This window comes from Halichoerus grypus, chromosome 6 (genome assembly GCF_964656455.1).
Source record: "Halichoerus grypus chromosome 6, mHalGry1.hap1.1, whole genome shotgun sequence".
In the NCBI taxonomy this organism is placed as follows: Eukaryota; Metazoa; Chordata; class Mammalia; order Carnivora; family Phocidae; genus Halichoerus; species Halichoerus grypus.
In genome coordinates, this window is record NC_135717.1 from 121,139,066 (window position 1) to 121,163,864 (window position 24,799).

At 41.3% G+C, this 24,799-nt stretch overlaps 1 protein-coding gene across 2 annotated transcripts; it reads left to right on the forward strand.

The window, feature by feature from the left end:
• Positions 1–10,629: 10,629 nt before the first annotated feature.
• LOC118532151 (olfactory receptor 6C4-like) lies at positions 10,630–14,901 on the forward strand. 2 transcript variants are annotated; one of them, XM_036086540.2, is made up of 2 exons: positions 10,630–11,557; positions 14,879–14,901. In XM_036086540.2, the coding sequence occupies exons 1-2, from the start codon at positions 10,642–10,644 to the stop codon at positions 14,899–14,901; spliced, it is 939 nt and encodes a 312-aa protein (XP_035942433.1). In that variant the 5' UTR covers positions 10,630–10,641. The 2 variants fall into 2 exon arrangements, with proteins under 2 accessions (XP_035942433.1, XP_035942434.1); XM_036086541.2 differs by lacking the exon at positions 14,879–14,901 and having other exon boundaries at positions 10,642–11,568.
• The last annotated feature ends 9,898 nt before the right edge of the window (positions 14,902–24,799 follow it).

Genomic DNA, 24,799 nt, shown 5'->3' on the forward strand with positions numbered 1-24,799 from the left:
AAGGGCTGGTATCCGAAATCTATAAAGAACTTCTCAAACTCAACACCCAAAGAACAAAGAATCCAATCAAGAAATGGGCAGAAGACATGAACAGACATTTTTCCAAAGAAGACATCCAAATGGCCAACAGACACAAGAAAAAGTGCTCAGTATCGCTCGGCATCAGGGAAATCCAAATCAAAACCTCAATGAGATACCACCTCACACCAGTCAGAATGGCTAAAATTAACAAGTCAGGAAATGACAGATGTTGGCGGGGATGCAGAGAAAGGGGAACCCTCCTACACTGTTGGTGGGAATGCAAGCTGGTGCAGCCACTCTAGAAAACAGTATGGAGGTTCCTCAAAAAGTTGAAAATAGAGCTACCGTACAATCCAGCAATTGCACTACTGGGTATTTACCCCAAAGATACAAATGTAGGGATCCGAAGGGGTACATGCACCCTGATGTTTATAGCAGCAATGTCCACAATAGCCAAACTGTGGAAAGAGCCAAGATGTCCATCGACAGATGAATGGATAAAGAAGATGTGGTATATATATACAATGGAATATTATGCAGCCATCAAAAAGAATGAGATCTTGCCATTTGCAACGACGTGGATGGAACTGGAGGGTATTATGCTGAGCGAAATAAGTCAAACAGAGAAAGACATGTATCATATGACCTCACTGATATGAGGAATTCTTAATCTCAGGAAACAAACTGAGGGTTGCTGGAGTGAGGGGTGGGGTGGGAGGGATGGGGTGACTGGGTGATAGACACTGGGGAGGGTGTGTGCTCTGGTAAGCGCTGTGAATCGTGCAAGACTGTTGAATCTCAGATTTGTACCTCTGAAACAAATAATGTGATATATGTTAAGAAAAAAAAAGAAGATAGCAGGAGGGGAAGAATGAAGGGGGGGATATCTGAGGGGGAGACAAACCATGAGAGACGATGGACTCTGAAAAACAAACTGAGGGTTCTAGAGGGGAGGGGGGTGGGAAGATGGGTTAGCCTGGTGATGGGTATTAAAGAGGGCACGTTCTGCATGGAGCACTGGGTGTTATGCACAAACAATGAATCATGGAACACTACATCTAAAACTAATGATGTGATGTATGGTGATTAACATAACAATAAAAAATTTTTTAAAAAAAAGAACTTCTCAAACTCAACACCCAAAAAACAAATAATCAAGTCAAAAAATGGGCAGAAGACATGAACAGACACTTCTCTGAAGAAGACATACAAATGGCTAACAGACACATGAAAAAATGTTCATCATCATTAGCCATCAGGGAAATTCAAATTAAAACCACATTGAGATACCACCTTACACCAATTAGAATGGCAAAAATTGGGAGGGCAAGAAACAACAAATGTTGGAGAGGTTACACTGTTGGTGGGAATGCAAGTTGGTACAGCCACTTTGGAAAACAGTGTGGAGGTTCCTCAAAAATTTAAAAACAGAGCTACCCTATGACCCAGCAATTGCACTCCTGGGTATTTACCCCAAAGACACAGGTGTAGTGAAAAGAAGGGCCATATGCACCCCAATGTTCATAGCAGCAGTATCCACAATAGCCAAACTATGGAAAGAGCCAAGATGCCCTTCAGCAGATGAATGGATAAAGAAGATCTGATCCATATATACATGGAATATTACTCAACCATCAGAAAGGATGAATATCCAACTTTTACATCAAAACGGATGGGACTGGAGGAGATTATGCTAAGTGAAATAAGTCAAGCAGAGAAAGTCAATTATCCTATGGTTTCACTTATTTGTGGAACATAAGGAATAGCATGGAGGACATTAGGAGAAGGAAGGGAAAAATGAAGGGGGGGAAATCGGAGAGGGAGACGAACCATGAGAGACTATGGACTCTGAGAAACAAACTGAGGGTTCTAGAGGGGAGGGGGGTGGGAGGATGGGTTAGCCTGGTGATGGGTATTAAAGAGGGCACGTTCTGCATGGAGCACTGGGTGTTACACAAAAACAATGAATCGTGGATCACCACATCAAAAACTAATGATGTACTGTATGGTGACTAACATAACATAATAAAATAAAATTTTAATAAATAAATAAATAAATAAAAATGAACAAAGCCTCAGGCATCCATGGGACAACTAGAAAAGAGCTAACATTGGTAAAATTGGGGTCCCAGAAGGAAAGAAGAGAGTAGAGCTGAGAAAGAATTCCAAGAAATAAGTACCGAAAACTTCCCAAATTTGGGGAAAAAAAAAACACATAAACCTGCATATTCAAGTAGTGAGCAGATTTCAAATAGAATAAAGTCAAAGAAATGCACAACAGGACACATAGCAGTTAAATTTTGATGTACTAGTTATTTAGATGTGATATTTACTCAATCTATGTACTTCTTTTTTGTGTACTTTTCTTATGCTTGTTAAATTTAAATAAAAGATTTATTTTAAAAATAAGTGATGAAATAAGAAGATTTTCACATATAAAAAACTAAAAATATTTGCCATGAGAAGAACCAGACTATAACAAGTTAAAAAAGGTCAATGGATTAAAATGTCAATATCTTGATTATACTATAGTTTTGCAAGATGCTACTATCTTGGAAAATTGGTAAATGATACACAAAATTTCTCTGAGGTATCTCTCTGTATTAGGGTCTAAAATGGAAGAAATCACATGAAAGAAAGAATGAATAACAAGTAAAAATGTAAATATGCAGGTAAATCTAAGTGAACATCTGCAAAATCAGTAATAGTCATATAGTATGGGGTTTTAACAAAACATAGAACATAAAGATATAAAATACAAATGTCATACTAATTGAGATATGAAATGGAGATAAAGCCCTACATTTCCTTTACTGGCTGAGAAGAGGGCAAAGATACTAAGTAACTATAGACTTTGTTAATTTTTGTGTACCTAACAACTCACTAGGCCTCAAAATTAACAAAATAAAAATTGACATATTAAGAAAGATAGTTAAGGGGTACCTAGGTGGCTCAGTCGGTTAAACATCTGCCTTCAGTTCAGGTCATAATCCTGGGGTCCTGGGATCAAGCCCTTCATCTGGCTCCCCACTCAGCAGGGAGTCTGCTTCTCCCTCTTCCTCTGCTCCTCTCCCTGCTCATACTCTCTCTCAAATAACTAAGTAAAATCTGTAAAAATAAAATAAAATCATGGTGGAATTTTTTAGCCATAAAATCAATAGTAGGACATGACAAAAAATATATAGATTTAAGGCACAAGATTAAAATCTGGACTTAATAAAAAATACAGAAAATATACTGCACCCAACAAATCCAAAATCCACTTTCTTTTCCAGAACAAGCAACAAACAAAAAAGAAAAAAACATTTTTATAATGACAGAACCAAAATGAAAATCTCAAGAAATCTCAAAAGATTGGAAATATGGATTTGTTCTCTGCTCACAGTGTAATTAAGCCAGAAATCAATATCAAAAATACAACCAGAAAACACTAATGTGTTCAAAAATTTTTAAGATTTTGTTTGTTTATTTATTTATTTGAGAGAGAGAGGGAGCACAACTGGGGGTAGGAGCAGAGAGAGAGAGTCTCAAGCAGACTTCCCACTGAGCACGGAGCCAGACCCTGGGATCAAACTCACAACCCCGAGATCACGAGCTGAGCTGAAATCAAGAGTTGGAGCTTAACCAATTGAGCCACCCAGGCATCCCAGTCTGAAATTTTTTTTTATCTTCAAGTATATTTATTAACTTGAATAACCAAAAACCATTTCCAGGTAGGGATCTGGCCTTTAATTTTCTTTTTATTATGTTATGTTAGTCACCATACAGTACTTCATTAGTTTTTGATGTAGTGTTCCATAATTTATTGTTTGTATATAACACCCAGTGCTCATTGCAATACGTGCCCTCCTTAATACCCATCACCAGGCTAACACATCCCCCACCTCTCTCTTCTCTGAAACCCTCAGTTTGTTTCCCAGAGTCCATAGTCTCTCATGGTTCATTTCTCCCTCTGATTACCCCCCCTTCATTTTTCCCTTCCTTCTCCTAATGTCTTCCATGTTATTCCTTATGTTCAACATGTAAGTGAAACCAGATGATAATTGTCTTTCTCTGCTTGACTTACTTCACTTAGCATAATCCCCTCCAGTTCCATCCATGTCGATGCAAATGGTGGGTATTCACCCTTTCTGATGGCTGAGTAATATTCCATGTATATATGAACCACATATTTTTTATCCATTCATCTGTTGAAGGACATCTCGTCTCCTTCTACAGTTTGGCTATTGTGGACATCGCTGCTAGGAACACTGGGGTGCAGGTGCCCCTTCTTTTCACTACATCTGTATCTTTGGGGTAAATACCCAGTAGTGCAATTGCTAGGTCATAGGGTAGCTCTATTTTTAACTTTTTGAGGAACCTCCATACTGTTTTCCAAAGTTGCTGTACCAACTTGCATTCCCACCAACAGTGTAAGAGGGTTCCCCTTTCTCCACATCCTCTCCAACATTTGTTGTTTCCTGCCTTGTTACTTTTTGCCATTCTAACTGGTGTAAGGTGGTATCTCAATGTGGTTTTGATTTGAATTTCCCTGATGGCTGATGTTCTTTGAAAGAATTAATAAGACTGATAAACCACTGGCCCAACTTGTCCAAAAGAAAACAGAAAGGACCCAAATTAATAAAATTATGAATGAAAGGGGAGAGATCACAACTAACACCAAGGAAATAGAAACAATTATTAGAAATTATTATCAGCAACTATATGCCAATAAATTAAGCAACCCGGAAGAAATGGATGCCTTCCAGGAAACCTATGAACTACCAAGACTGAAACAAGAAGAAATTGACAATCTGAATAGACCAATAACCAGTAACGAAATTGAAGCAGTGATTAAAAAACCTCCCAAAAAACAAGAGTCCAGGGCCTGATGGATTCCCAGGGGAATTCTACCAAACATTTAAATAATACCTATCCTCCTGAAGTTTCAAAAAAATAGAAACAGAAGGAAAACTTCCAAATTCATTCTATGAGGCCAGCATTACCTTGATCCCAAAACCAGGCAAAGACCCCATTAGAAAAGAGAATAACAGACCAATATCCCTGATGAATATGGATGCCAAAATTCTCAACAAGATCCTAGCCAATAGGATCCAACAGTACATTAAAGGGATTACCCATCATGACCAGGCTGGATTTATTCCTGGGATGCAAGGGTGGTTCAACATTCCCAAATCAATCAATGTGATAGAACACATTAATAAAAGAAGAGACAAGAACCATATGAGCCTCTCAATTGATTCTGAAAAAGCATTTGACAAAATACAGCATCCTTTCCTGATTAAAACTCTTCAGAGTGTAGGTATAGAGGGAACATTACTCAATTTCATAAAAACCATTTATGAAAAGCCCACAGAGAATATCATTCTCAATGGGGAAAAGGTGAGAGCTTTTCCCTTAAGATCAGGAACACAACAAGGATGCCCACTCTCGCCACTATTGTTCAACATAGTACTAGAAGTCCAGTTGGAAAATTTTTAAATGCACTCTTAAATAATCTGGATATATTTCTGGAACAAACTTCTCTACATACACTGTAGCATGCATATACAAAAACGCTCACTGCAGCATGTGCAAAATTTCCCTGAAATGGGAACAAACTGAATTTCTATCAGTAGTAAAATGGATAAATCATCTTAATGGTAAATTCATACATGCTGTTGCATATTTTTAGAAAGTATCTTAGATATTTCCTGGTTGGCATTAATAACGTAAGTTTCTGCAGGGGCACTACGTGTGCCTAAGGCAATGCCTGTCACTCCCAGGATCCTGAGCAAAGTGAGCACAATTAGCAGGAAAAGAGCATGTTGGTGGTGAGACTCAAGGAAGTCCTGTTGTCCAAAATAAAATATTGGCATAAAAGGTACACAGAATACAGGTGATGTTAGAGGGAAGGCCTGGGGCTGGGATATATAACAATGAAACCAAAGGCCTAACAGGAGTGACTGTTTTGACAGAAACATCTTGTATGGGGAGGTTTCTATTTATAAGATGCCAGTAAGCGATGATCAGGACAAAGCAAGAGGTCCTAAGTGTCAGAAGTTGAGCATAACTAAGGTTGCTGATGGCAGTGAGAGTCAGTGAGCAGACCACGTACTGTTCCATAATTTTAGCGAGGTTTCTTTACGGAAGACTGTACTGCACTCTCTAAGGCCTGCAGCCTGAGCCCGGTAAAGGGGGTGGGGAGGAAGAGGTGGGTTTTACTGAACGCCTTTTCAAGAGCCCAGCACCGTGTATTTTCAGAAGTGAAGTAAGTAGCTAGGTCATTATCAGGAATGTCTGGAACTCTGAAGGGAATAAGAAGTGTCTTCTTGATGCCCATGTTATGGCTTCACTGGTTCCATGTCTGGAAGGATAGATGAGTCATACTCCCTTCTAAGTGTCCACCATGGTCAGAGAATAGTAAGTGTCCTCTGCAGAGGGAGTCAGTGACCCCATAAAATCTATGTAACATGGGTTAATGGACAGTCCCCAGGGAAATGAGCCTCATCAACTGTATAGACAATGGCACATTTTCCCACACGCAGTACATGAGTTAGTCACCACGCCATTCATGCCTGAGGAGAAGGACAGTCCCTTTCATCCTTCGCAGGACCTCAGGGCAGTAGCTTCTCTGTGGCCTGATATTTCATGGGCCCACCCGTCCAAAGTTAGACCAGAGCTGAGGTTGTGCCAATATGTGTCTCAGAAATCAAAGCCAATTTATCTGCCTGTGCATTGCAATGAGCCCCTGAACACTGAATTTTAGTATGTGTGGCCTTGATGTGTATTTTGGGTATCTGGGAGGCAAGAAATTCCCAAAGTTCTTTACCCCAACATAGAGAGGGGAGCACCTTACATAAGGAATTGTTGTTGCTGCCATTAGTCAGACCAGATAACCATACCATGGACAATGTCTACAGTCTATAAAAATGTGCAGAAGGGACCAAGTATTGGCCAGGACACTCTCTAGTGCTAAGATAAATGCTGACCCATGGGCCCCATCCTTGATTAGGGATGTCCCAGTTAGGGAATGGAAGGCAGCAGCTCTTCAGTAGGCTCTATCATGCATGACAGTGGTGCTGACATCTATAACAAATACAAACTCCCTTTCCTAATCATTCAGTTAATCCCAATGGGGTTCCTAGGTAGCCAGCAGATATGGGAGAGGGGTAACCTCTAGGCACTATTGTATCTAGCAAAGGACTGAGAACCTATAGGTGGGATATGCCAGAGGGCCCAGTCTGGCTCCATAATTAACATTTTCCTTTCACTAATGGCCATGCCAGGTTTCTGGAGTGCTGTCTCAATGACCAAAGGCACAATTGTCAACTGGGTTCAGAGAATCACAAGCTCAGGACCTGTGAAAGCATTTATCTCAAGAAGAGCCCACTATACAACCAACAGTTGCCATCCTAATGGTATGTTGATTCAGCCAAGGAAAACAGTTTCTTGCACTAGAAGACCATAAACAATTTAAGGCCACTGTGGTGGATCCAGAAACTCCAGAAGGAATGTAAATATGTTGTTGAAGTCTCTACAGTGAAGGAGCTTCTGGGGACACCAGTGGGAATGCCTATTTTATTGCAATTTAGACAGACTCTAGAGCCTTTTGTCATTGGATGGCCCGTTCAAAGTGAGCCAATTTGTAACAGCATAATGAATTTAAATAAAATATGTAAATGAGGAAGATGTCACCTCTGAAAACCCAAATAAATACAGTAAATCTTGAGTCTACTTTAAAGTAATAAGTGCTGATGTCAGTGAAGAGTTGGTTCCTTACTGAACCAGATATGGATCATGCCTGGACTGACAAGTAAGGTCCAGAAATTTTACTGAAGTAGCAGTGCTCTGAATTTCCCAGGGGGCAATGGCCTACCCCAATTGGAAAGCTTGAATTTCCTTTCAGGAGGATGTTATCAATATAATTTCATACCCACGTTCTTGGAGTAAGTTGAACATGGTTAAGATCTACAAAGGTATGGGCATTGGCGAGGCTCCCCAAATATCCCACGGAGAGGTGAGTGAAAACCTGTAATTCCCTCAAAGGTAAAGAACTACTCATAGAGTAGAACATATCAGCCAAATCTATAACAGCAAAATATTTTCCAGTTGCTGATTCCTATTAATTTCAGTAAAATTACATATGCAAATCTTAATGGAGGCTATGATGGCATTAAGGTTATGGTAATTCACTGTGAAGTAAATTCATTTATTTCAGATTTGAGCACTGGCCAAACTGGGTTATGAAAGGGAGAGATAACATGAAGAATGAGTAGGCCAGGCACACCAATCCCCAGGGATCTCACTCCATTGCTTTCAACTTAACAAACATCATGTCTGCAGCAGATTCTCTCATGGAACCCGTTATCATGGTCTCTCTGGACCTTCTCTCCTCAGCCATATGTTCACAACTTGTTCTCAAAGTTGTCAACAATTGAGTTTCGTGTGAAGCATTTAAATTTAAGTCCACAGGGCATGTTTAGCTTCTTCGGGAAATTGATCCCCATGTGCCTGTTCTCAAAAGAGCAGATAAAACCTGTGTTACTCTGCCTAACATAGAAACTGCACAGAAGCCCAAACGCTGCCTTCTGACTTCAAAATAATCTCCCTTAGAACAAAAATATTAAGGAATTTTCCATCTATCAAAGTCCATTCTTCTATCACTGCTGGGGTGAGAGTTATTTGTTTATTTGTTTTTCTTTTTTATTATGTATGTGGACTATGTCTCTCAGGAACTATGATTGGATTCTGGTTTGGATTCATAGAATGGAAGGTAATACACTTCCTACCTAAGCCCCACACACATGGGTACTTTCATTAAGAGAAGAGTACAACGTTTACGTACGGAATCTAGGAAACAAACCAAAAACAAAACAGAAACAGACTCATACATACAGGAATGAACTGATGGTTACCAGAGTAGGGAGAAGCTGGGGGGAGGGAAGCAAAATAGGTGAAGGGGATTAAGAGGTACAAACTTCCAGTTATAAAATAAATAAGTCATAGGGATGTAATGTACAGCATAAGTCATCATCAATAATGTTCTAATAACCTTTATGGTGGCAGACAGTAACTGGACCTATTGTGGTGACCATTTCATAATGTCTAAAAATATGAAATCACTATGTTGCATACCTGAAAATAATGTAATATTGTATGTCAATTATAATTCAATTTCTTAAAATAATTAAATAGTCACCTATGGCTCACAAAAGGAGAGAGAGAAGGGTAGAATGTTGATGGGAAGCCAACAGATAGCATGTTAAATTTGGTATCAGTCAGAGACTCACATGGCTCATCTCACCTTTGATTTACCTCTTAAGAACAACAAGGGAAACATCTCACTGCAGTCATTCAGATTGCCAAGGGTGTGAGCATTGTATGTTTTTAAAGTCACTGATGTTATTATTCTATAAATGTGGATCATGAAGTCCATCAATTGTGAAAATCAGGATGAAAATGCAGTACTTGCCAAAGACCACAGGTTACTACAAACAGGGAAGGGAGGGCTGAAGGCAAATCCAGGTCAATGTTTAATATCACCTAGTGTTTCCAACAGCTGTATGGAATAATGGGGAGATTGATAAGACCAATTCTGAAGATATGATTTTTTTCTAACCCGTATGCATGTGAATTAGAGGGGCCTTTTCTATTGTCTTTGGCTCTGAATCAGAAAAATCCAAAAATGCACACAGAACACCACCCCCAAAGTTTCCTTCCTTGGGGATTACCAATTTATCTACAAAGGACTCTTCTTTTCAGAAACATGAATGTCCCTCTTCCTGGTTTCTATATGCCAAGAATAGAGAACAGGAAACTTTGAGGCATGATAAACTGTCATCCTTAGTTTGCCACTGAGGACTCTTCAAGACCTTGAGAAAAATCCACTCTGAGTTGCTGCCTGTGCATATCTCAAGATCTCTATTCTCAGAGATATATCCCAAATCTACCTACAAGACTTCAACCATGCAGAGAAACATATAACAAATGCTAATTAATGATTTATGGACACCAGAGCCTTGTTCATATAGTCAAAAATAGGGGTGCAGGAAAAAATCACTTATGCATCAAAACCTTCAACCATATCCATGTGAGGAATTCCCTATTGGTTGCTGAAACAAGGAAGTCAGAGGTTTGGACAATAATGGAGATGAGGATCTATGGCAGACAGCCAGTGAAACGTCAAATAGTACAGGGAAGGGGGAAGAGCACAAGGAAGGAAAAAGGAAGCACAGAAAAGAGAATCTGATAGAAATAATTCTACCAAGAGCATAGAAGTATGAGAAATTAATAGAGTCAGAAGAAAGTGACTTAAATGTGGAGATTTTGTAAACATTTTGGGATTAAAGGATAGGTTCAAAATGTTATTCTTCTGAAGAAAAATTGAGTAATTATTCTGTAATAGAGTCTGGTAAGTGTCCGGGAATATGTCAACTTGGGGAATTAAAAAGACTTTAGGAATAAGGTCATTCACATAGAAGATATTGGGCTTCCATGGAGTCAAGTCCAGTGCAATGCAATGCTGGTTTAGGTCAACTGACATGACATGACTCATTAGGATCAGCTTTGTCTCTCCTACCCTGAGAAACTGGAGTTTCCATCACTCACCTCTACCTTTAGATCTCCTAAAGGTCAGCAATGAAAAACAGGACGTTTTCTGAGTTTATTCTGTTGGGCTTCACAAATCAACCTGAGGTCCAGGTTGTTATATGCATCTTTCTGTTCCTCATCTATGTGATAAGTGTCCTAGGAAATCTGACTATCATCATTCTCACTCTAGTAGACCCTCACCTCCAGACTCCCATGTATTTCTTCCTCCGGAATTTGTCCTCCTTAGAAATTTCCTTCACGTCCATTTTTATTCCCAGATTTCTGACCAGTGTGACAACAGGAAATAAAGTCATCAGTTTTGCTGGATGCTTGATTCAATACTTTTTTGCTATATTTCTTGGGGCAACGGAGTTTTACCTCTTGGCTTCTATGTCCTATGACCGCTATGTGGCCATCTGCAAACCCCTGCATTACCTGACCATCATGAGCCACAGGGTCTGCAGACAACTCGTGTTCTGCTCCTGGCTGGGAGGGTTCCTAGCTATCTTACCCCCAATCATCCTGATGAGTCAGGTGGATTTCTGTGCTTCCAATGTTCTGAATCACTATTTCTGTGATTATGGGCCCCTTCTGGAGCTGGCCTGCTCAGACACAAGCCTCCTAGAAGTGATGGTCATCTTCCTGGCAGTTGTGACTCTGGCGGTTACTCTGGTGCTGGTGACATTTTCTTATACACACATTATCAGGACCATTTTGAGGATCCCTTCCGCCCAGCAAAGGACAAAGGCTTTTTCCACTTGTTCCTCCCACATGATTGTTATCTCCCTCTCTTATGGTAGCTGCATGTTTATGTACATCAATCCCTCTGCAAAAGAAGAAGGTGCCTTCAACAAAGGAATGGCTGTGCTCATTACCTCAATTACTCCCTTGTTAAACCCCTTCATTTACACTCTAAGAAATCAGCAAGTGAAGCAAGCATTCAAGGACACCATCCAAAAGATTGTGAAGCTTTAAAAGACAATACCTTTCCATGAAAAATATATTTCACTTACTAAATGTGTGTTGAGTGTCTACTATGTTTCAAACGCTGAACTGGCCCTTGAGGATAAATATATGAATGACATATGTCCTAAATTCAAGGAATCTGCAGCCTAGTAAGACAGAAAGGTGTTAAATTGTAATTCATGTAGTTAGTTGACAAAAAATAAAAGAACATGGTAAGTGCTATTAGAGAAGAAAAATGAGAATCCATAAAAAGAACAGTTGGAGGGAGTTAACTATTTTCCAGAAATGACTTGAAATTTTAGAGGCAAAACATACTGCTTATTTAGAAGAGTGGAAAGATAAGAATTTAGAGGGAGAAAGAGAGGCCATCATGAATGTATTTTTTAATTACAAACTATGGAGTTAGTTGACATTGGTGAGTCAAGAGAAGTTTTAAGAAAGGAAGTTATAATATCAGCATTATTTCGAAGGATATCTGACATTGGCATTGTTCTTCCTCATGGAGCCCTGGAGACTATGCTTCGGACAAAGTGTCAATAAATTGATTCTCCTCCCCTTTGTCATTCATCTTTCAACTGTAGCCATTACAACTTCCATCCTTCCCTAAAGGAAAAAAAAAAAAAAACGATATACATCTGATCCACTTTTCTCCAAATGAGGTGAAAACCCCCAAGATTTTGTCAACTTACACATCCATTTTCTAGAAGTTGTAATTAGAAGAGGCTTCTAGAGCCAAGGTTAAAAGCCTCCCGCTTCTAGACAGGATCTGTTGTTGCTTTTCTTAGCTGACATTTTTTTAAGTTAATGGCTGAGATCTCCCACTCTCTCTCTTTGGTAGTTTCTGGTGATTTCTTCTGTTGTAATCTTATTTCATCTGTTTGTTTACTTTCGTTAGATATTAGGACAAATTCTGTGATATGACTCCATTCTTTTAACTTTTCTCCAAGTTTCTGTTTTTGTTTATAACATAAGCCATGGATGCCTGTTTCATAAATGGATAATGAATATAAAATAGTAATATGGTTTTATATTTAGAATTCAGAATGTTATGAGTCTTAGCAGCCAAATGGGAACAGACTACCCTACCAAGAACCCTATACATGGTTTCAAAGTAACAACAGCTTGAATATGAACTGGTGGTGGTAGGGCCTCAACTTAAAGGATGAAGAACATTTTTGGAAATCTGAGTACTTGCACATAGTTTAATAATATCCTAATGCATTGTAGAATGCTTGTTACTCTTTGAGTTACAAGTGGAACATCATCTTGTGTGTTCACGTGCTTTATATATGGTAATATTGTTCACTGGGATGATGCTTCTTGGGCATTTAAGAAACAAACTGTATTGGACTGGTTATGAGAGAAAATTTCCAGAACCACAGAAAATATTGAAGAGTGCATGGTATTTTGAATAAAAGGTCTTTTATGGAAAGCCATTGTTATTTTGAATATCTGAATTTCTTTGGTGGCTAAGCTAGAGATTAGGGATGATTTTTAATTTATTACAAATTGTTGGGGATCATCATCAAAAAGACATAACCCCGCTAAGCTGGGCCGGGGCTGGGGGTGGTGACCAGGTCACAAACCAGGCTCCTCGCCCCTTTCACTGTGCTTGGAATGTGGGTTCCCCTTCCCTTTCCCGCTCCCAGGAGCTACTCCAAGGACACAGCCTTGAGATAGTGACCTGCACCATATACGTGACTGAACCCAGCTAGGGCCTCTTTATAAACTCTTTAAGATGCAGCGGGCGGGTGCAGGGATCCATTCGTCTTGCTGCTGCCCAAGACAAGGATCTTATGTAAGTTCCCTTTGCTTATTAAAACTGCCACCTACCCACCTGGAGTGGCCTCCTCTTTCTTCTGTCTCTCTCTGCCCTCTGAGAATGGAGGCTGGTTTCAGATTTCACCTGGGAAGCTCCCAAGAGGGCTACAAGCCAATACAAATTCACTGAGCCATCAACTGATATAGAAATGTTCTTAAATAGCCACATTTCAATTATTAAGTTCATCCAAATCCACATTTCTACCAGAATCTATGATGAAGTGGAACACAATGCCATATAGTGCTCAAAATTATAGGCTTTAGTTCAAATCCCAGAGTCTCAACCTTCTATAAGAGATGTCTTGGGATTGTTACTTGACCTCACTAAGGCTTGCTTTTCTCAAACACAAAAAAGAGAATAATAATTGTGTCTATCATATATAACAGTTTTGAGCATTAAATGAGATAGTAAGTGTAAAACATTTTAAAAGCCAATACTTAAGTGTTTCATAAGTGATACCCATTACAACGGTATGAACACTATCCTTCTCAAGAAACTGGGGCTTAATTAGTAAGAATAGATATTAAATTGATTGGTTTAATATAATGGGACTGTAAACATGTTGGCCATTCTACTTGAAATCCCTCTGCAGCAAGGCCAGCTTATTTACATCTCTTATGTCCAGTTGCATCCGTTGGTAGCCAGATCGATGAAGGTCTTATCCATACTTCACATAAAGCCAATCAGAACATTTGGCAGGAGATTATTAGAAATGACTACATCAACTCCATGTGCCCGGGAGATCTCTAAGTGTGCTGAAATAAGGAAGGAAGGTACTTGGTGTAAGTCAAAGTTTAAGAACACTAAGCAGGGCTTCACCTAGCCTTCATAATATAAGCATTTAGAAATTAATTTGGGGGATGCCTGAGTGGCTCAGTCGGTTAAGCGTCTCCCTTCTGCTCAGGTTACGATCCCAGGGTCCTGGGATCGGGTCCCATGTCGGGCTCCTTGCTCATTGCTCAGCATGGAGTCTGCTTCTCCCTCTGCCTGCCACTCCCTCTGCTTGTGCTCTCTCTCTCCCTCTCTAACAAATAAAAAAATAAAATCTTAAAAAAAAAAAGAAATTAATTTAGGAGGGAACATATCACCCTCTAAATGAGCTTGTCAAAAAAAAAAAAAAAAGACAGGTCATGCTCTTCTGAAACTGTTCACTAAACTGGCTTTATGCTAGCACATACTTGTAATATAATCTGAGTCATAGATAAGCAAAGGAATGAGTTTACTGATCTGAAGCTGAACCTTTGGAATGTTCAATTTCTAAATGTATGAGTTGGTGGGCTTTATCCCTTCTGTCACCACTATAGACAAGAATCAAAAGAGGGGCGCCTGAGTGGCTCAGCAAGTTAAGCATCTGCCTTCGGCTCAGGTCCTGATCTCAGGGTCATGGGATAAAGCCCCACATCTGGTTCTTCACTCAGCATGGAGTCTACCTGCCCTTCCCCCCTCTCCTACTGCCCCTCCCCCTGCTCTCCTGCTCTCCTCTAAAATAAATAAATTAAATCTCCTTTTTAAATAAATAAATAATAAATTTATCCAGAAGGTCACAAACCAGGGCTTAAGCTTCTGTTCATATGCATCACTAGACAGTAGAGCTAAAGCTATACAAAGATCAGGAGTTCAAATGCCAAAATAACCACCCATCTTAGGAATATGTCCACTGGGGGAGAGGGGCAAGATTCCACACCAGACAACACATGATGCAAAGAAGAATTACTGGAACAGAAACAGCAAGAATTTAAAATAAGTATAATTGCGGGGCGCCTGGGTGGCTCAGTCGTTAAGCGTCTGCCTTCGGCTCAGGTCATGATCCCAGGGTCCTGGGATCGAGCCCCGCATCGGGCTCTCTGCTCAGCGGGAAGCCTGCTTCTCCCTCTCCCACTCCCCCTGCTTGTGTTCCCTCTCTCGCTGTGTCTCTCTCTGTCAAATAAATAAATAAAATCTTTAAAAATAATAATAACAAAAATAAAAATAAAATAAGTATAATTTCAAAGCTGTAATCATCAAGACAGTATGGTACTGGCACAAAAACAGACACATAGATCAGTGGAACAGGATAGAGAGCCCAGAAATGGACCCTCAACTCTATGGTCAACTTCTTCAACAAAGCAGGAAAGAATGTCCAATGGAAAAAAGACAGTCTCTTCAGGCGCCTGGGTGGCTCAGTCATTAAGCATCTGCCTTCGGCTCAGGTCATGATCCCAGGGTCCTGGGATTGAGCCCCTCATCGGGCTCCCTGCTCCGCGGGAAGCCTGCTTCTCCCTCTCCCACTCCCCCTGCTTGTGTTCCCTCTCTCGCTGTCTCTCTCTCTGTCAAATAAATAAATAAATAAATCTAAAAAAAAAAAAAAAGAGAGTCTCTTCAACAAACGGTGCTGGGAAAATTGGACAGCCACATGCAGTGGAATGAAACTGGACCATTTCCTTACACCACACACAAAAACAAACTCAAAATGGATGAAAGACCTAAATGTGAGACAGGAATCCATCAAAATCCTTGAGGAGAACACAGGCAGCAACCTCTCTGACCTCAGCTGCAGCAACTTCTTCCTAGAAACATCACCGAAGGCAAGGGAAGCAAGAGCAAAAATGAACTACTGGGTCTTCATCAAGATAAAAAGCTTTTGCACAACAAAGGAAACAGTCAACAAAACCAAAAGACAACCGAAAGAATGGGAGAAGATATTTGCAAATGACATATCAGATAAAGGGCTAGTATCCAAAATCTATAAAGAATTTACCAAACTCAACACCCAAAGAACAAATAATCCAGTCAAGAAACGGGCAGAAGACATAAGCAGACATTTTTCCAAAGAAGACACCCAAATGGCCAACAGACACATGAAAAAGTGCTCAACATCACTCGGCATCAGGGAAATCCAAATCAAAACCTCAATGAGATACCACCTCACACCAGTCAGAATGGCTAAAATTAACAAGTCAGGAAACGACAGATGTTGGTGAGGATGTGAAGAAAGGGGAACCCTCCTACACTGTTGGTGGGAATGCAAAATGGTACAGCCACTCTGGAAAACAGTATGGAGGTTCCTCAAAAAGTTGAAAATAGAGCTACCCTAAAACCCAGCAATTGCACTACTGGGCATTTACCCCAAAGATACAAATGTAGTGATCGAAAGGGGTACGTGCACCCCAATGTTTATAGCAGCATAGATAAGCAAAGGAATGAGTTTACTGATCTGAAGCTGAACCTTTGGAATGTTCATATGCATCACTAGACAGTAGAGCTAGTGATGCATATGAACATTCCAAAGCTTAAGCCCTGGTTATACAGTAGCCAAACTATGGAAAGAGCCAAGATGTCCATCAACAGATGAATGGATAAAGAAGATGTGGTATATATATACAACGGAATATTATGCAGCCATCAAAAGGAATGAAATCTTGCCATTTGCAATGACGTGGATGGAACTAGAGGGTATTATGCTGAGCGAAATAAGTCAATCAGAGAAAGACATGTATCATATGACCTCACTGATATGAGGAATTCTTAATCCCAGGAAATAAACTGAGGGTTGCTGGAGTGGTGGGGGGGTGGGAAGGATGGGGTGGCTGGGTGATAGATATTGGGGGAGGGTATGTGCTATGGTGAGCGCTGTGAATTGTGTAAGACTGATGAATCACAGACCTGTACCTCTGAAACAAATAATACATTATATGTTAAAAAAAAAAAAGATAGCAGGAAGGAAAAAATGAAGGGGGTGAAATCAGAGGGGAAGACGAACCATGAGAGACCATGGACTCTGAGAAACAAACTGAGGGTTCTAGAGGGGAGGGCGGTGGGAGGATGGGTTAGCCTGGTGATGGGTATTAAAGAGGGCACGTATTGAATGGAGCACTGGGTGATATACGCAAACAATGAATCATGGAACACTACATCAAAAACTAATGATGTATGGTGATTAACATTAACATAATAAAATAAAATTTAAAAAAAAAAGTTACTACGTGAAGTGATGGATGTGCTAATTAACAGTGTGGGGGGAGTCCGTTCACAATGTATACATATATCAAGTCATCACATTGTATACTTTAAATATCTTACAATTTATTTGTAAATTATACCTCAATAAAGCTGGTGGGGGAGGAAAGGAGTCTGAGTAAAAATAAACAAGACACTCCCTCTCTTCAAGTAATCTATAATCCAGATGCAAACATCAGACGAATTTTTTTAAAGATTGATTGATTTTAGGGGGCAGTGGGAAGAAGGGGCAGAGGGAGAGGGACAGAGAGTCTGAAGCAGACTCCCACTGAGTGCAGAGCCTGATGCAGGGCTCGACCTCACAACCCTGAGATCACAACCTGAGCTGAAACCAAGAGTTGGAAGCTTAACTGACTGCACCAGCCAGGCACCCCCAGACAATTTTTAATAGGGTTCAATATAAGCAAACAGCAAGGTGGGTGAAAAATGCTTCTTATTCCAAAATACATGCTACATATGTGAACCATGCATTAGGAAGTAGAAAATTTTGTTGTGAATACAGATCTGAGAAGGCCAGTGCATCTACCGAGAAAGCAAAGGTAAGTGCTGAAATACACAGATGAACAAAAAAACAGTCCCTGAGCTCAAGGTGTTTGTGGTCTGGTGGGGAAGACAAGCTCTATCCCACATCACTGACTCTACAGAAATATAACAGAGGCACAAACCATGTGTTACTGGGACTGGGAGAGAGTAGGTGACTCAGCCTAGGGCTTCCAGGAAAGGCCTCATAGAAGAGGTCACACTTAGGCTGGATCTTGGAGGATGAATGGGTGTTTGCCAGTTCTAAAGAGAACTGGGAGAACAGCAGAGAATTCTTTGTAGCCTTTCTCAGAGGAAATAAAAGCCAAAAATAAAAGAAAGAAAAGAGGAAGGGAAGAAGGAAGGGTGAGGGGAAAGTCACTGACATTCAATAATTCCTCAAACATTCTGAAAGAGGTGACTTTTCTGACTAGGGAAGAGTCTCCGGAAGCTTCTGCTCCGCTTCCCTGAATCCACAGAAGACAGTGGACAGGTAAAGGAATGATGGACTTGGGGAGAAATTTTCCTCTTCTTCATCCTAATTTCTGATGCTCCTATCCACCCAGGCTTGCACATTTCTGGAAAGGGCTGAGGTCCGCCATGGCCAATTGGACCATAGTGACTGAGTTCTTCCTCTAAGGCCTGACAGACACCAAAGAGCTTCAGGTGGCAGTTTTCCTGCTCCAGCTGCTTGCCTACCTCGTGACTGTCTCTGGAAACCTGGTTGTCATCAGCCTGACCTTGCTGGACACCCGCCTGCAAACCCCGATGTACTTCTTCCTCTGGAATCTGTCCTGCCTAGAAATTTGGTTCCAGACTGTCATCCTGCCCAAGATGTTGCTCAACATTGCCACAGGGACCAAGACCATCAGTTTTGCTGGCTGCATCACTCAGGACTTTTTCCACATCTTCCTGGGGGCTACAGAGTTCCTCCTCCTCACGGCCGTGGCCTACGACCAGTACATCGCCATCCGCCAGCCCCTCCGCTACCCGATGCTCATGAGCAAGAGTCTGCACACAGCTCATCCTCACCTGCTGGCCGGCAGGTTCTCCTTCATCATCGTGCCTGTCATCCTGACCAGTCGGCCTCCATTCTGTGACACCCACGTCAACCACTACTTCTGTGACTAGATACCTCTAATGGAGGCAGTGTGCGGCGGGCCAGGTGTTAGAGATGGCGGCTTTCACCCTGGCTGGGGTGGCTCTGGTCAGCGCTCTGGTGTTATCAGCATATCCTATGTCCAGATCACCCAGACAATTGTCAGGATCCCCTCTGTCCAGGAGAGAAAAAAAGCTTTCTCTACCTGTTCCTCCCACATCATTGTGGTCACCATGTGCTACGGCAGCTGCTTCTTCATGTATGGCAAGCCCTCTCCAGGCAAGAGGGTTGATTTCCACAAAGGAGTGTCTCTAATCAATACAATCATTGTCCCCCTCTTGAATCCTTTCATCTGTACTCTCAGGAACCAACAAGTTAATAAGCAAGTAGTGAAAGACCTGATCAGGAAAACAGTTGGCTCCAAAATAAATGACAGCCCTAACAAGGCTCTTTCCAGGGACACATGAATCTAAGAATTCCACAAAAAGTATTTTCAAGGTCCTCTTGAATAGTCCTCTTCGAAATCCTTAGAGCTTTTCCAGCTTCCACCCATCCCTCGTCCCAAAGCCACTCCCGTATTTCAGATATTTGTTGTGGTAGCACCCCACTTCCAGGTACCAAAATCTGTATTGATTACCTATTGCCACTTAACGAGTTACCCACAAAACCTAGTGGCTTAAAACAACAATCATTATCTCATAGTTTCAGTGGGCCGGAATCTGGCTGATTAGCCGGGTAACTCGGGTTTAAGGTGATTCATGAGGTTGTAGTCAAGCTGTCAACCAGGGCTGTGGCGTCATCTGAAGGCATGATTGAGGGGGCATGTGCTTCCAAGTTCACTCACTCCGTTGTTGGTAGGAATATGCCTGTGGGACCAAAACCAACGCTCCTTTGTGAGACCAGGGAAGGACGGAAAGAAAAAGGAGATGTGGAGTTATTCTTAGAAAGTATATTGTAATATATTGTCACCTAAGGGGTGACTGTGGAAGCAACTGAAACACCAGCAACGTTCTTGTGCCCAGGCTGTTGAACACAGTGGCCCGGTAGGAGCGGGATCCCATGATCCCCAGCGGCAGGGAACAGGTTAGGAGCTATGAAAGAATGTAATCTTCAGTCTCCCCTTTCTGCACCTGGTGATTGCTAGCCCAAACACCCTGCTCCTCCCTTATCCCATGACTGCCTCCCTGCGTGCCAGCATGTAGGGGAGGGTGCAGACCTGGCCTGTTCTGGCTTCATGCCTCTCCCTTCAAACTTGGCCCTCACGGCTGCTCAGAAATCCATTTCCTCACCTCTGAAATCCCTGACAAATGTCCCTGTGAGATAAAATTTCTCTCTTGAATCATATGATCCCTGCCCCTTCCCACTCTTTTTCTCTTTGGTGAGCTTATCACCAACTTTTCAGGAGAGGATGAAGCTGTGCAGCCTAAGCTCAGAAACACCCTCTCCCTTCACCTCAGCATATCTCTGGCCCTGCATCTGCTTTCTCATCCTTGCCACTCTGTCAGAGGAGGAGGGATCTCTGGATCTCTGTTACCTCACAAGACGTAACACGGGGCACGGGGTGTTAAAAAGAACACAAAGTCTCAAGCTAAGCAGGCCTGTATTTAGATCCTACTTCTCCTGCTTTCTAGTGAGGGGTGGCCTTGAACAAGATACTTCGTCTCTCTGAGTCTTGGTTTCCTCTTCTAAAAAATAGTCTGCAAGGGGTGCCTAGGTGGCTCAGTCGTTAAGCATCTGCCTTCGGCTCAGGTCATGATCCCAGGGTCCTGGGATCGAGTCCCGCATCAGGCTCCCTGCTCAGCAGGAAGCCTGCTTCTCCCTCTCGCTCTCCCCCTGCTTGTGTTCCTTCTCTCACTGTGTCTCTCTGTCAAATAAATAAATAAAATCTTTTAAAAAATAAATAAATAAACAAATTTTAAAAATAAAAAATAGTCTGCAATAGGAAACATTTGATGCTTCCAGCCCATTTCTTACCCCCCCAAAACCCTAAGAGCTGGTCCTTCACCCCAGAAGTAAGTCCCTATTGCCTGTGTACACTTGCTTCTACTATGCTGCTTGTCTTGAGGTAACAGCGATGCAGAAATACCTCCTCTTCTGAGACGGATTGGTTCCCCAAACTAGCTCCAAATCATGCCCATTTATATCCGTGGCACCACCGTCCTTCCACTCTTTGGGGCTAGACATCTTGAAGTCATCACTGACTCTTCCCTGCAACCTGTCACCCACCCCTGTTATCTCCTCCCTCAAAATGGTGCTCAGATTCACTCTACCCTCGTATTTCAACACTCTGCATACAGGCCACATGTCAAATATGAGAGACTGCAAGAGATGGTCTCACATTCTCTGCTTCTCTACAGCCCCTCTCTTTGGTAGTACCCTCCCACATGGACTCTGGGTTTGGCCCTGTGGCTTGCTTCAGACATTGTGACAGTAGCAAACAGGATGCAAGCAGAAATTCAAAAAGCCCTTGAAACCCTCCGACTGCCATGTGAACAAATCTGGGCCATCCTCTAGATGATAAAAGACTCAAGGCCTCCTTGCCACCATCACCTTTGCTGATAATAATCACATACACATACACACACATACACACACACACACACACACACACGCACACAAACCCTGCCCAGGTGGCCAGCAGCCAAGTGGGGATGCATGAATGAGCCCATTAAAAACCAACAGAAGAACCACCCAACTGAGCCCAGCCCAAGCTGCCAACCCACAGAATCATGAACTAAATAAATGTGGTTGTTGTAAGCCACAAAGTATTCAAGTGGCTTATTATTCAACAAAAATTAACCAGTACACCAAACAAAAGTAAGTCGATATGGTAAACACATACTGTGTCCTGGTTAAGAATCCAAGATTAAGAAGTGAATTCAAGTTGGCTTAGTGAGGTCAGGAAAGAGAACTCCATCTCTTCTCATCTATAGTCGCAGGCCAGAGAAAGTTACCAGGAAATAGGCCCTAAACAGAAGGCATACTGAAGCAAAATTATTTACTTTTCTTCTGGGGCATTCCATGTCCTCCTCACAGGTAATCTGGCCCCTAAAGTAAGACTCAAATGGGAATGTTGCCCCAATAGACTTTGAAAGTCTTATCCCAAGGAGCCTGATTTGAACATTCTCTGTGTGAAATGAAGTTTTAAAGTTTCCCAGAAAGCTCAGAAACCACCCCGAGCCTCAAGTCCCCACACTCTTGTCAGGAGCATTTCTAGGACACCCTTTTTCAGGAACTCTGTCCCCAGAGAATAAAATTCTCACATGAAGGCCATGGTCTGCAAGAGAGAGACCCAGAGCTCCCCAGGCTATGTGTCTATTTCTCAGACGCTGTGGGAAACAGTCAGACAGGAAGACGATGTGCTGATTCACTCACTTCTCAGACTGAATCAGTCTTAACTGAACGTATCCCTTTTCTTTCTCCACACCCAGTAAAGACGTAATTTATGAGCCAAGTCCAAAGCAGACAAATGCTCTGCGGGCACACATTTTGTTCTCATCTCAAGAACCAGCACATTGTATTAGTACCTCATAAATTCATTTCATCTTCTGCTTTGAAGTTATTAGGATGTGAAGGTAATTCTTTTGTGAGCCCCCCTCCCACCAGAACTGAGGAATGGGGAGAGAGACTGAAGACCCAGAAAGCCACTTAAAACGTGTACATGCTGAAGAAACCAGATTCTCAAGGTAGGGAACCAGAGACAATCCGGGGAAATGGCTCCCTCTAGTGGGAGTTTCTATTTTTACAATGTCACACTCGCACCACAGTTTAGGAAACTGAAAGGATTTAAGTTCTTCAAACAATGGAACCATTGTCCCGGGAATGATATAAACAAACACCTCCCTCTAGTGAGGATTTTTGCTGTTTTGTGTTTTGTTTTGTTTTGTTTTGTTTTGTTTTGTTTTGTTGTTTTAGAAAATGTCAACTATGGTGGCTGGCACAAAATTGACCAACCCTGAAGAATATAACTTAGTCAAACTTTCATTCATGGCTTAATTTTTATCACTCCTATGTCCCATAGGGGTGTGATCAGGTTAAGTAAGGCATTGTGAGCTACTTTTTACTGTTCTTAATGCCTGCTCCTTTTAATAGCTGTTGACTTGGAGGCACTCTTCCTGCGATGCAGATACTTTCATGTGTAATTTGGTTAAAAATTAACTTAATAAAAATTACTCAAAACCTGTGTTTATGGAGTTAATTAACTATATAGGCATTTTCAGTGACTTGCTTTAATTATTAAACATTAACAAGTCAGATCTAGGGAGATGTCTGCCCATAGGGAATTTAGAAATTTAAGTGATATGGTGGTATGAGTAGGATGATTTTTTAAATTGTTGAGTGATTTTTTCTAGTCTGTTAAGGTTAAGAATTACAGAGATTTTTATTTTAGGGCTTAGCTAAATGTATTTTTATTTTAACTTTAATCAAAGAAAATACCAGATCTAAGAAGATACCTGTCTATGAAAATTTTATGAATTTAAGTAGCATGCTGGTATTAGTGGGAAAGATTTGTTCAATGGTTGCGTAGTTTTTCTGATATACCAGGACTGAGAATATAAATATTTTTGTTCAGAACACTGAAGCGGAGTACTCACAGATTAAGGAACTCTGCTTAGATACAATTCCCAATAACCATCTGAGGGCTCTCAATAAAAATTAAAAGACCAAAATAAAATCCTTAAAGAAAATAGAATTGAGTACACATCTGCCATCTGCTCTTGCCGCCTAGCTCAAATAGGGAAAAACAGTGACTTGGAGTTTTCTCTTCCTCCCTTTCTAATAACAGGTGCCAAGTCTTTCTATGAGGGGAAGGAGAGGGTGGAGCTCTGAACTGCACTAACTTTTCATTGTGCTTTCATATGTGCACAATCACCTCTATGCTTATCCTAGATGAGACAGCACCTAGGGGTGGGGGAGGAAGGGAGGGAGGGAGGGAGGAAGAAAGGGGGAGATAAAAGAGAAGAAAGGAAGGAAATGGGGAAAATAGAAGAAAGAAGGGAGACAGAAATCCTGATTTTGAAACTGCTATTTACAAATACATTTTCAGGTGTTCAAAGCATGCGTTCTGCAAAATTACTTTCTACTTGGGAATTTCCTTCTAAGTATAAATTTTTTAAAAATTTTATAGAAGCATAAATTTTATTTGTAAAGATTCGAAAAAAAAATTTTTTGAAACTTCTATTTAGAAGATGATGTGGAGACAGGAGAACCCTCTTACACTGTTGGTGGAAATGCAAGCTGGTGCAGCCACTCTGGAAAACAGTATGGAGGTTCCTCAAGACGTTAAAAATAGAGCTACCCTATGACCCAGCAATTGCACTACTAGGTATTTACCTCAAAGATACAGATGTCGTGAAAAGAAGGGCACATGCACCCCACTGTTCATAGCAGCAATGTCCACAATAGCCAAACTGTGCAAGGAGCCAAGATGTCCTTCAACAGATGAATGGATAAAGAAGATGTGGTTCATATATACAATGGAATGTTACTCAGCCATCAGAAAGGATGAATACCCACCATTTGCATTGACATGAATGGAACTGGAGGGTATTATGCTAAGTGAAATAAGTCAGTCAGAGAAAGACAATCATCACATGGTTTCACTCATATGTGGAACATAAGGAATAGCACAGAGGACCATAGGGGAAGGAAGGGAAAACTGAATGGGAAGAATTCAGAGAGGGAGACAAACCATGAGAGACTCTGGACTCCGGGAAACAAACTGAGGGCTACAGAAGGGAGGGGGGTGAGAGATGGAGTAGCCGGGTGATGGGTATTACGGAGGGCACGTGTGGTGATGAGCA

Excerpts from the sequence above, each read along its gene's own strand:
- LOC118532151 (XM_036086540.2), top strand. The coding sequence starts at position 10,642 with ATGAAAAACAGGACGTTTTCTGAGTTTATTCTGTTGGGCTTCACAAAT. Across the intron at positions 11,558-14,878 it reads GGACACCATCCAAAAGATTG|AAATCTCCTTTTTAAATAAA; the intron begins TGAAGCTTTAAA and ends AATAAATAAATT.